This window comes from Centroberyx affinis, unplaced genomic scaffold, assembly GCF_046629955.1.
Source record: "Centroberyx affinis isolate AG114_WGS23_722 - 3 ecotype Tasmania unplaced genomic scaffold, CSIRO-AGI_Caff_v1 ptg001738l_1, whole genome shotgun sequence".
Taxonomy (NCBI): domain Eukaryota; kingdom Metazoa; phylum Chordata; class Actinopteri; order Beryciformes; family Berycidae; genus Centroberyx; species Centroberyx affinis.
This window is the reverse complement of record NW_027280142.1, coordinates 113,427-126,721: the sequence shown is the minus strand read 5'-3', so window position 1 is coordinate 126,721 and position 13,295 is coordinate 113,427. Positions and strand designations below refer to the sequence as shown.

Below are 13,295 nucleotides of genomic sequence, written 5' to 3'. Positions count from 1 at the left end.
AAGTTTCAGTATTGCCGCAGGTGGTTGAGGGTGGACAGGGAGCAATCTGCAGTGCAGATTTAGTCATGAGAGAGCATTGGATCATGTTTCATTATAAAATATAACATTATGTAACCCCTGAAGGACACATTTGTTAAAGTTATGACTGTTAATAAAGGAGATTTTACCTTTTGCTGAACAAGGTGTTAATCTGCTTGTCCCACAGGTGGTACAAAAGGTTTGATAATTTTTGTCAAGTAGATAATTATATTCGTCCATCATATCAGCTCATATTTTATCTTTATTACAAGTTACAGTATATGGCTATTAAATGCCAATGTCATTAGATTCACATACTTTCCCTTGGTGATTTTGAAAAGTCCACCTCTCTGCTACACTAAAGGACGGCAACGCATCAGCATATAAAAATACATTTGAAGTGTACGCTACAGTGGGGAAAGAGGTCAGTTTTGTTCAAACTAACAAACAAAATAAATTGGTTGGTCACAGGCAGATAAAATAACTAGTGAGTTAGAGAAGAGACACAACATTTGGACGCAGTCATTTCTCAGCTTTGTGCAACAGTGACATGACCGCTCGACAGGCAGCTTTGTGAAAACCTTCTCCCGACAGCTTAAAAGCTCTGTTCTTTTGTTATCTGAATGTGTTTGTAAGGATTTTCTAAAGCAGACGCATTCTTTACTGTAGAAGGCATGATTAAAAGGAGAGAATGCTATATTTTCCCCTCAAAATTAATCTTTGTCTGAAGTGGATGCCTTGTGTTTCACCCTTCCCTTGAATATATTTGGTTGTTTATCCTTCTCTGGTTCTAGTTGCCTGTCAAATACTGTCTGTCTGCCTACAACTTAAATCTTTCCTCTCAGTTGCATATTTTAACTCAGCATCTCTGTATTTTCCAGTTATTTTGCATCGTTCACTGTTCAACAAAACAACATTCATATACATAGGGGTGCCATGGTGAAAAATGTAACCAAAATTACAGTTTGCGTATAAGAGTCATAGCAGCAAGCATGCTCTTATACATCCATCCTGGACTGGGGTCCGCTCCGTCCCAGTTCAGCTCGTACAGATTGTAGGTATTCCTTACCTTTCCAACTGTTCATTCATGCAGCTTCTATATATCTGTATGTCTCTGTCAGCCTGTCCATGTTTGTCAATCAATTTGCCAATGAAACCAGCAGTCTGCTTGTCTGTCTTTTTTTTCTGCCAGTGTCTTGATCTGAACATCACTAGAACATCTATCTCTCTTTTTCTGTCTGTCTCTCACTCTCCCTCTTGAAGTCCACCCAACCCACTATCTACAGTGGCACAGCCCGCTTATATGTCACTCATAAATTCTTTTATGTTTTATGACACACACGCGCAGACACACACACACACACACACACACACACACACACACACACACACACACACACAGTCCTTTTCACACATTCTGCCCTCTGCCATCCATAAAAGACAGTTACTTCAGGATATGGCCTTGCACCCTCCTCTCTCCTATCACTCCCTCTCCTGTCAATGTCACTGGTTGGGCCATTGTCATGCATATGGGACCTTCTGTGTGTGTGTGTGTGTGTGTGTGTGTGTGTGTGTGAGGGATACAGGGTAAATGTCAGCACACCAAGGCCCTGCTTTATCATGAATCTCTGGTCAGTGGGGTTTGTCTCTCTTTGATGTGACGTTAGATAATATCTTATAGCCTGCCACTGTATGGTCGTTGTCGTTGGACGTTTTTATATTCTAGTATATGTGGTTTGTGAGTGTGTGTGTGTAGGTGTAAGCTTGTGAGAGGGTTTGTGTGTGTACCTCTCGTCGTCACTTCTCTCTTTCAACCTCCTGCTCAGTGAAACAAAACGCAGCCGCCCTCAAAGTCACATTCAAGAACAAACACTTCTAAAAACACCACTTAAGTCCCCCGCCCCCCGACACACTCACACACACACACACTCGCCCTCCTCCACAGTACTCCAAGGCTCCAGCAGCACCCATTTGCAGAATGCTAATGCTAGCGTCGTGCCATTTAAAACTCTATCAGTAGGGGCTAACTGCATCAGAGCAACACTTGCCACTCGATTCCACACACTTAACCCATTTGAACCCTTCTCTCTCCTGAACGCAGCGTTTGACCACCCTCAGTGCATGTGTGTGTGCGTTTGAGTATGTGCATGTGTGTATGTGTGTGTGTGTGTTGGCCTCTGACATGCTTGGTTAAGTGCCACTCTATTTCTGCCTTGATAACTGGGGCATTTGGAGCGTCGCTGGAAAGAAAGAGTGTGTGGGGGAGGTGTGTTTGTACATGTGTGTATGGTGTTATTTTTATGTATAGTGTTGTTTTTACCAAGCATCATCAGAAATCTGTCTAAAGGCTATTTTCAAGACATACAAATATGCTCTACAACACTGGTATATTCCTCAGCGTGGCAGTGCTTGGAAATTGGTATCATGGCAGGGTGCACAATCTCCCCTCATATATGGCATGGAGGCAATCATTAGGGCATCAAGGAAGGTTGTGGGTGGGCGAAGGCAGCAGGGTGTATGGATGCTATGACAACTATGTCTACAACAACACCTCCTACTAAAGGCTGCAAGTTGGCAAGTTGAGTGATATCTTCCAGTGGGCTAGGATGAAAGTAAGGCAATGCAAATCAAAAATCATCTCTATTAAGGGGAAAGTGTCAGGGAAAGATTCTGACATTGATACAGAAGTATTCCCAACAATATAGGAGAAACTTGTCAAAAGCTTAGGAAGATGGTATAGCACAAAGGCAGGATGTGGTAAGATGCTTTAGGTGTATAGAGAGGTCAATATCACCAGGCAAGCTAAAGTTTTGGTGTCTACAATTTGGGCTGATGCAGCTTTTGTATAGTATGGTATATACTGTACATATATAGTGTATGAGATTCCTTTAATGAAATTGATTAGCAAGTGAATGAGTAGCTCACTTGTTAGGAAATGGTGTGGAGTCCCCGTGTCACACTTTATGGGACTTGAGTTACTTCCATCTAGCCTAATAGAGGAATTCAAATGCGAGAGATTGTTTAGCAGACTGTTGATATTCAGGTATTATAGGTGTTATTCACTTGAAATTGAGTCAAATGATTGTAAGTGGTGTGTTTCCCCCTCAGTTCCTCGTTTTTTTTACACTTTAGCTCTAGCAGAAACAGCTTTGTTGGCCATCAAAAATGTTCCTTTGCAGCAAAAACCCTGAAGAAACAGTTTGGCAAGTACAATCAGCACTTAGGGATATTGTAGGGTAAAGGCAACAAGGCTGTGAAGACCTTGGTCTTGGCAAGCAAACCTTTGTTGAACAATCCAATACCTTTAGAAAAGATATTGGTAGTAGAGCAAATACATCACCAGGAGGAAGCAGCAAGGTGTACTAAAGCAGTTCTCAAGTTACACAAGAACAGATTAACTATCTATGTATATGTGTGTATTGCATCTCTCTGCATATGTGTCTGTCAGGTCTACATCTATAATGTGTGTATGTCTGTGTATGTCCATTCCTCAGAATATTTCAGCTGACATTTTCAACTCCAGCTCCTGATGTAATTCTTTCACATAGTTAAGTTTGGCAAAGTTCTGCATTTTCTGAACAGCTGAGGGGCTCGCTGCAAGCCAGCAGGGTCAGCCGACCCTGTAGACTTGTTGATAGTTACATTTCTGAACTGCTGAGTGGGCTGTTTCAAGCCACAAGGGTCAGCTGTCTCACTAACTTACTTATTAAGCCTGATGGTAAGGTTGAACATTTTTGGGTGAGATGTTGTGAAGTGCAAGCCTAAATGTAGATGCACTGTCAGTGTAGTGTTGAGTCCAGTGTGGGTGAATGTCAGCACTGACAGCAGGTACAGCGGGGGAGGTTCTGCCTGCTGGAGCTGTAGTGGGCCTAATTCAACCAAATATGATATATGTATATATGTGTGTGTGTGTGTGTGTGTGTGCGAGAACATCACTCCTTTCCATTGGCCCACCATCTTCTCATCTGGAACTCCTTTTAACACCCTCAGAGCTTTAGTAAGAAAGCGTGTGTGTGTGTGAGAGATGAATCAGGAGTTTTGAGTGGCTGGGTTTGCAAATGAGTCCCACTGGGTTTAAATGCGCTCAACATCACTTCCATCAACTGTGTGTACATATGTGTGGTTGTCAGTATCTGGGTATATGATGTGTGCATGTCTGTGTGTCTGCATAGAGGTATTTCCTTTTCTTCAAAATATTTCAGTTGACATCTTCTAACCACACACTTGTTTGCGTGGGAGCCGTCCATTTTTAAAAGTAGGGCCACCACTGAAACTACATTCAAAATGTTTACACTTCCATTCCCCTTAAAATGAGCTGAATGGCTTTTTTACCCCACATTTTCTTCGTCCAGACGAAAAAGGTGATTGATAGGAAGAGGGGCAATTCTATCATTTCCAGCTAAAAAGAAAAAAAAAACAAGGGATGAGGCTTTGTAGCAGGGATGAAAGAGAGATAGAGGCTGCCCATCAAGGGGGGAGTGGATGGAGAGGGTGATGAAAGAGAAGAAAAGGAGGGAGAAAGAGGCTTAGGAATGTCTGTCACTGAGGAAGGGTTAATAGAATGCTGAAAGGCAAAGAGAGAGAGAGAGAGATAGGGATGAGTGGAGATGGAAGAAATGTAGAGAGGAGGAAGAAAGAGAAGAGGAGAGAAGTTCTGTCAGTGGGAGGGATGAGGGAATGGCAGAAAATATTGAAGGAAGGAGAAAGCAGGAAGAGAGGAGAGGAGGGGGCTCTGTCAATCAGTACTATAAGAGAAAGAGAGAGAGACAGGGATGGAAGAACTGGGGGAGAGAAGGAAGAGACTGAGACAAAAAACATGTCAGATTTGAGGATTGTAAAATGGAGAGGAATAAGGAAAGAGAAAGGAGAGATTAGAAATTAATATTTTTGTGTGTGTGTGTGTGTGTGTGTGTGTGTGTGTGTGTATGGCTATCAGTAGTAGCAGGCAGTGAGCCCCACTGTGAGCCCTGGCCTGCCTGCTAACTCTAATCTGATAACAGAGCCACCCTATTCAGCACTGCTCTGGTCCTGCAGCACACTGCTACACACACACACACACGCACGCACACACACACACACACTCATAAACTCAAGCATGCAGTCTCTTCTTGTGCATGGCCATGCACACATGCCACCACACACACACACACACACACACACGCATGCATGCAAGTAAGTGGACACTCTTATGTATCTCATGTACATGCATTCATATGGCTACACACAAGCACACACAAAGTACACGCATGAATTAAAACAGACATACATGTATTTGCATCAGCATATGCATCATGGTCATCATGGCCATCATGGCCTCGCACACACAAACACACACACATGCTAGCTCACATATTTGCCTCTGTCTCTTTTCTCTCTCTCTCTCCCTCCCTCCCTCCATCCCACCTCTTCTTCACATCCATCATCTCCAAGGCGACCACCTAGTGAAGGCACATGCCACATAAAGATTAGCTATTCTCTCTCATGCCGCTTCTCCTAGTCCTCACTCTAACAGTCTCTCTCTCTCTCTCTCTCTCTCTCTCTCTCTCTCTCTCTCTCTCTCTCTCTCTCTCTCTCTCTCTCTCTCTCTCTCTCTCTCTCTCTCTCTCTCTCTCTCTCTACCTTCCTCCCTCCCTCTCTCAAATCCATATTGCCCTCCATCAGCATCCAGCTAAATGTCTCATACATGCTACACCCCATTGACCACCATCTCTGTAATATGTGATCAATTCTCCATGCTGGTTTCGAGCTGTCATGTGTCTTAGTTCATTTGGGTAAAGACAAGGTGCCTGGGCAAATTGTGACAGAAGGACTCACTAGGTGAAGACGGAGGTGTTTCTTTACTCTTACAGGTTTGAACAGAATTGTCTTTCTCATTATATCATTACCAGCATCATGATAATTTACCTTAACCTGTCTGGTCACATTTAACTAGATATGAGAATAACTCATTATATAACTCAACATAGATTCACTTGGGCTCCAGTGTATGTGCATATCAAGGTTTTAGTTAATACGGAATAGTTTTTAGCTCTGTGCTGTTTTTAGTTTAAGATTTTTTAAAGTGGGAGTATTTTTCACTTTATTTCACGATCAGTAATTTTTATGTCATTAACTGTTGTATATGAAACAGGGGTGATTTTCCTGGGTAGGAACTATAGCAAAATGGCAATGTCTACACATTTCAGTTAATTACTTCTTTGAGTATTAAAATACGCACTCTAGTATAGCCCCCCCCCCTCCCCCCTTTAATGTTTACAGCTTGATTACACCTCTTCATATCAACCCAGTCATCAAATGACTTTTCATCACTTCAAATCACTTCAGCGACTGTATTTAATACATTTGATTAATGACTGTCTTCTTCAACTATTTAATGGCTGATGACTGATTCACTGACTGACTGACTGAGTATCCAAGGGCACCCAATCAACTGACTGACTGACCCACTGACTGACCGACCGACCGACTGACTGAAAGATTTACCAACTGTCTTGTTGATGAATGATTTTAAATCGTCAAATGCAAGCAACCGACCAACAAACCAAATAACTCACCGACTGACTCACTGACTGACTGACTGACTGACTAAGCATCTTCCTCACTCACTGACTGACTAATTGACTGTCTGACTGTCTTACTGACTGTGTAATCAGTGAATGGCTGAGTGTTTATCAAGCAGCCATAGCCACGGCCACTCAGTAAGTGGGTGAGTGACAATCTTCCCTGAAAACTGTCTCCGTCCCTCCAGAGAGAGAGAGAGAGAGGAAGAGAGAGAGGGAGTGCTGAGTGCTGTTAGCACTGAGCCGAGAAGACAGTTATTGATTTTCTACCCTCCTATTATTTTTGTTTTTCACAGAGAAAAGGCAAGTGAGTCAGTCAACTGTGTGTGTGTGTGTGCGTGTGTGTGTGTGTCTTTGTATGTGTGTGTGTTCGCTTGCATGTGGTGCAGATGTGTCCTTACATGTGGTTCTGTTGTCTGTATGTTACCCATTAGCCTTTGACTGCAGAAGTGTGGACATACCCTGTGTGTGTACACTGTTGCTTTTACACTGCTGCAGTTCAAAGTTGATATCTAGCCAACAAACACAACACCCTTTAAACACTAATTGGACAGAAACTGGCAGGTGGAAGAAAGCGTGTTTGTGTGTCTGTGTCTGTGTGATGTGTGTGTCTGTGTGTGAATCTGTGATTTTTGTGTGTATAAAGCATAATCACAACTGCTGCTTCTCCAACTCATTTAGTAAGAGGTAATGGTATTGAAGTGAAGCTGGTGGTTCAACTTCTCTCTTCTTGCACTAACGGAGTGTAAAAATTAATTCCAACTAATAGAGTCAGGACAGAGAGCAGAGGAAAGAACAGCAGATCATGTTTATCTTTGACTTTACATGAAGACCACATAATAAAATTACAGATCTCATATGAAGTCTGCATGTGATACCATATTGCTCAGACCTATCCAATAAACACAAACAGGGCAGGCATTATGCTAACTAATATGCTAAATAATAAATAAAAAACTGCCTATCCAGTTCACAAAGCTTCTAAACTGTACCGCGCAAGAAATTACCATCTGCCTGACTTTGCTTTGCCACATTTGTGTCCAGAGGCCTCGCTGTATATGGCTGTCGATCTCGTTTCTGTGTCCCAATGTGGCCCTTGAGCTGGAAACTCTGGCTGCCCTCCCCACCCAAGGTGTAGTGCATAAAAAGCTGTTTCTGTCTTTAAATGAACCAAGTGTAGGTGGCGCCAGTCCAAATTCTAGCCTGGGGCACCAAATTGAGCTAAGTGTGTACTGTTGAAGGTGCTAGGGGTCAGTTTGGGATTTGGGCTGTACTTCATACACTATGCATGAGGCACAGTGCCCCATCACACTGCTGCATATGAGACTGGTAATGCCAACACACCCTGCCGCCACCACACACACACACACGCGCGCACACACACACACACACTCATAAGTAAACACACACAAACAGAGCCACTTGCACACAGACACACAGTGTGTTTTCATGCACACATGCAGACACACGCTGTTCCTCTTTATATCTCGGGACGTGAGCGGAACACCAAAGCTAAATCCCCTTGTCACATTTGCCGCTCATCTCCAATTCAATGGCACAGGCCGCGATGCCCTCGGATGCACTTGGCAAGCGAACAGCTAACCTGCCAGCCTGCCGCCTGCCTATCTGCCTGCCAGCATAGCACCGAGGTAGTTAGCATGCCAACTAGCCCACCCAGCAGCCACTCGCTAATGCTTCACTAACCCTGGGTCGCCCCGTGTCTGTGTGTGTGTGTGTGTGTGTGTGTGTGTGTGTATGTGTGTGTGAGAGTGTGTTTTTCTGCCTGTGTCTATGTGTGTGTTTGTGTGTGTTTCTGTGCCTGTTTATGTGTGTGTGTGTGTTATTGTGTGCTTGTGTCTGTATGTTTGTATCTGTATTGACACATGAGGTGCCTAGCTTTACCTTATAATGGGCTTACTTACAGCTATGAGCATTTCATATGCCACATGTCAGACAGTCATTAACAATCTTCATTTTAAAATCTTGCCAAAGTCATTTCAAAAGTCTTTTGGTACAAAAACCTCAAATTTACAAGACTGCCTTGCAGAGTTTTGTTCCAAAATGAGATATCAAAATGGATAAAGTTAACACTTACCCTAACATAATGACTGATGAAATTAGAGTAATACTTCTAAATTATTTGCTAAATAAGTGCAGAAATATTAATATTAATATGTCAATTACCAATTTTTTTTTTTTACAACACATGTCACACAAGTTGGATGTCTGTCATCTTGTGCCAAAGAAATGTCTCCAGCAAGAAACCAGTCTAAATTGTCAGCTAAGTTGTCAGGAAAAGTTGTTGGCAGTTATCACATGGCATTGTCTGCTGTGTTTGATTTGGATTTGTGACATTCCAAGTAGGTGGCAAGGGAAATGTCTTACAACCACAGTCATATTTTACTGAGGAACTATATCATACAATATGAGTTGGGTATCTATCTCATCTTAGCCAGCCAAATTGACTAAAAACATAGATTTTTCATGCATTTCTTTGACACGCTTATCCAAAACAACACACAACGAATGCAATAGTAGAATGAGCTTAAATTCTCAGATCACCAAAATTACAAGCAGCCACTAGCAAGGAGTGCAAGTCAGAGCCACAGTGCCATGACGAATGATGAATATTCCTGTCACCATATACAACGATCATGTAAGATAGATGAGAAAGTAAACGGAAGATATAAGCCTAGAAGGTAGAAACAGAGGGATTATAATTCAGTTATAGTAGTAGTAGCTATAGTAAGTAGCTCCCTAACTAGCCTGGTCAAATTATTACTAAAGATCATATAATATTCAAGTTTAACAAGGCAGATCATGCTCTAAAGTTAGATACATACATGCAAATCACACGTGTTCTTTTTTATTTTTCATATTTTATTATTACTAGCTCAGTATATAAGTAATATAATGTTCAAGTTTAACAAGGTAAATCATGCTTTCAAATTTTATACATACAAAAATTTATGAAAAAAATCAAAAAAAATCACGTTTGGTCTCGTATTCTTCTTGCATTATTTCACATTTTATTCAAGTACCCCACCACCCATTGCTCTCAAATTATGAGAATTGTGAATTAATTAATTAGTGGAGCCTCCTCCTTCCTTCTTCTTCCTCCTATACTACTACCACCCCTTTCTCCCTCTCTTCGTCCATAGTCCTTTCATCATCCTATTCTTCTAGAGCTGCCTGCCTGTCTGTAACAGCTTTGAGCGTTGGCACTATGGCAACAGTGCAGAGTCTTGATAGGCAGGCTGAGGCAGTGAGGAGCCCATGGATTTTAAGGTGGAACCGAAAAAATAGAATGTAGGCAACTGACGGAGAAGCACTGAAAAACACCTTAACTAAATATTGGTGTATATTCATGCATGGCAGTGAGAATCTGCTGCCCAATCTCACTCGCCAACTGGGCTAGTGCTGCCTTTTCTGGACGCGCCTGCTCCCAAAGTCCCCCGATTGAGAGTCTGCAGTCTAACTCCCTGCTGCACACTTTCACCCACGTGACCATAAAGTGGGGAACAGAGCGAGCGACCGACCGACAAAGCGATCCATAGAGCCCATGCTGTCGCGGGGCTAAAAATAACATTATAAAAGTAAGCCATTGTTAAAGCTGCAATACACAAGAGAGAAACTGCTGCACATTTGTAAATAACACACTGTGCTGTGCTGCCAAGAGTTCGATTTGAAGCATCCCATACGAGATCGCTGCATCACGACCAAACCAACCTTTCAAGTTGTTGTGGAGAGAGAGAGCGGTGTTGGAGGTCTCAGTGTTGTCCCTGAGGGACCACCGTGCTGAGACACTGGAACGCCCAATAAACAGCAGGTGAACTTGCCAGAGTAACTACATTCAACAGCAGAAAGGTGCTTAGAGCATACCAAGAAACCAAACCACACAAAACACAACTCTCCACACGAAGTCTGTGTTCTATCGCTGTCTCCCTCAACTTGTTGCACCACAACTGTGTGCAATGTGTATCACGTTGCTGCTAACCTAGCTAGCCTGCAGTCACATGCCACCATATCATGATCAATATACCATTCTCACCTAGAAGTCAAGTCAAATCTAAGCACTTTCTGCACCACAAAATAAATAAATGGTATGACTCTCTGTTGGAAGAATTGTTGGGGTTGATCGCGACATTCCTCCCATCAATATCCTACCAGTTGTGCGTTACGGATTAGATATCTGGTGCCAGCTGAAAACTGCTTGGTTTTGTGTTTGTTTTGCTCCTCTGAATACTGAATACTGAATCATGCTGGCACTTAGGTAAAGGTTTGGCCACGAAGATTCAGCTCCCTCCTTACGTCCACACACACACATTCATTCTGGACATGGGAGGTCCTCAGTACCTGTCTTGTCCTGTTAGTCACTGAGTGGCTCCACTAGAGTAGTTGGGGTTTAAGTGCCTTGCTCTAGGGTTTCATTTTCCTGAGGGGATGAGAGGACAGGGTTTGAATGATTACTCGGTCTGTTGCACTAGACAGTATCCTGTTATCACAGTAAACCGTTGCACAGCAAATCCACGAGAATTCACTCAGGTCTGGTCATAAGAGTCTGGCCAAAGTATTCCGGCAATAATCCGTTAACTTCAGCCTTTCCCCACAGCTACTGGTGTATACGTTTGAACATGAATATGTGCTCGAAAGTGTGTGTGTGTGTGCGTGCGTGCGTGTATGTATGTGTCCTACCCCTTAGCAGTTGCCCTGTTGTCTCTGTGTTGCCACCTATAGTTGTAGGCCAGCTGTATTCGCCACAGGCCAAACATTTCCAGGGCAAAGGTCACCCTTTCTACAACAAGGGTCGCACTCAACACTCCAAACAAATCACAGTTCCATTCACACACACCTGCACATGTGCACATGCACACGCATGTGTGCGTGAAGATGGGCTACACTGATATCAAATTTGTACAGTCAATACAACACAACACTGAATGTAGCCTACAAGGCGTTATACTGGGGACACCACAACTTCCATGCAGTGAGTCTGCTCACTTTTCTCTCTTGGGACGCCATAGTGTTTGGGCATAAGACTGCTCTCTCCTTGCTGCAGAAATATTACTAAACTTTTGTTTGACTTTACGCACCATGTGGTCGTAAGTCTCTAGCTAAGAGAGAATTTTAGTCAAAACAGGAGAGTGTCTCAGCTGTCCCTTACTGATGTCTAGCAGCAGTCAGGCTGTTGCAGAGCATTTGGGGTAACTTTTAGCATGATTCCATAGCTGTATTTTTGCACGGTACAGCCCATTGCTGATGATGCAACCTGTTTTCTGTGAATTGCAGAATTCTTTGTGTTCTAGTTGATATGAATTTAGAATTTGACGACTTTTCTTTCTTCCCTTCTTTTCCCCCTTTCTTCCTCCCGTCTCTCTCCCTCTCTTACAGACCATACTGACCAACCACGGCTGAGAAACCCAAAGAAACAGAGCTGGAAGAGAAGAAGGGAAGGAGAGAGGATGTCACATCCGTCCATTTCTTGCCTCCCTCTGTCCCTCTCCTATCCGTCCATCCATTTATTTATCCACCATCACTGAACACCCCCCCCACCCACCCACCCACCATCCATCTTGTTTTTTGGAGTGTATTATCTTGACTTGTCACTCGAGAGTGTATGATGTGTTGATTTATTGTCAAGTTGCGCTGGCACACCCTTGCCGTCGCTGAAATAAATCCCAGTGATCCGGTGGTGATGAGACCGCAGATTGTGTGTCTTTGTGTGTGTGTGTGTGTGTGTGTCCGGTGGCGAATTGCTGTCTCTTGTCACGGCGCGCTAATAACGCTCCCACTACAGAGAATGGGGTCGTATGCACCCTTCCTACAATGCTCAGCAGGCCCCGGGGCGTGATTGCGTGCCGTGTTCATGGTTTCATTAAGAGAGAAGGGAAGAGAGAGCGAGGGAAATGAGGGATAAATGAAGTGGAGGACAGATGTACAGTGAAGAGAAGTGTGTGTGTGTGTCTGTCTTGTCTGTTTTCCCACTGTGGTGAACCTGTGTGTGTGTGTGTGTCCTCACATGAAGGTGTTTGCGTGAACGCGTGCCCATGAAATAACACAACTGGACCGGCCACCTATTGTCCCTGCTAGCTGCGTTGCCATGGCGACAGCAAGGGTTGGCGCTAGCGGCAAGGTGTGGAGGAACCTTCTAGATAACCCTGAAGGTCAGCACACAGAGCTACAGCTCACAGCCCTACTCAGTACTCACACACTTAACCCCCTCCCTGTATATGTGTGTGAGTGTGTGTGTGTGAGTGACTCAGTTAAGGCACATTTCCACTTATATATGGACATGCTTGGCCACCCTCGGAATGACAGAGGCTTATTATCGCACACACACATACACAAACACACAGCCGACACACAGAATGTTAACGAACCTATAATATGTGTACACATACTCCTTCCTGGACACACACAAGTGGCAGTCAGCGTGATTTTTAGTAGAGTGTAGTTGTTAATGATAGCTGTGAGGAGTGATCTATTGATCACAGTTTGACTCCTGTTTGCCACCATGGCATTGATTAGATGACATACACACACACACACACACACAGACAAACACAGAGCTGAGCCACTGACCAACATGTGAAATACTGAGAGAGATAGAAAATACTGACAGAGGGAGAAAAGGGTGAGCAGGTGAGAGAGAGATACAGAAATAGATGGAAAGAGTCTCTTTGTGTTGTATATGGAATTGGGAGTATGTTGGCAATT

General features: G+C 43.4%; 1 protein-coding gene across 1 annotated transcript in view; it reads left to right on the top strand.

Moving 5' to 3' along the window:
• chchd6b (coiled-coil-helix-coiled-coil-helix domain containing 6b) overlaps window positions 1-12,270 on the top strand; it is a 61,084-nt gene extending 48,814 nt beyond the window's left edge. The window contains exon 8 of the mRNA XM_071528914.1: window positions 11,970-12,270. Coding sequence (XP_071385015.1) covers window positions 11,970-11,993 — 24 coding nt within the window. The 3' untranslated portion in view covers window positions 11,994-12,270. The remainder of the gene's footprint in view (window positions 1-11,969) is intronic.
• Window positions 12,271-13,295: the final 1,025 nt, after the last annotated feature.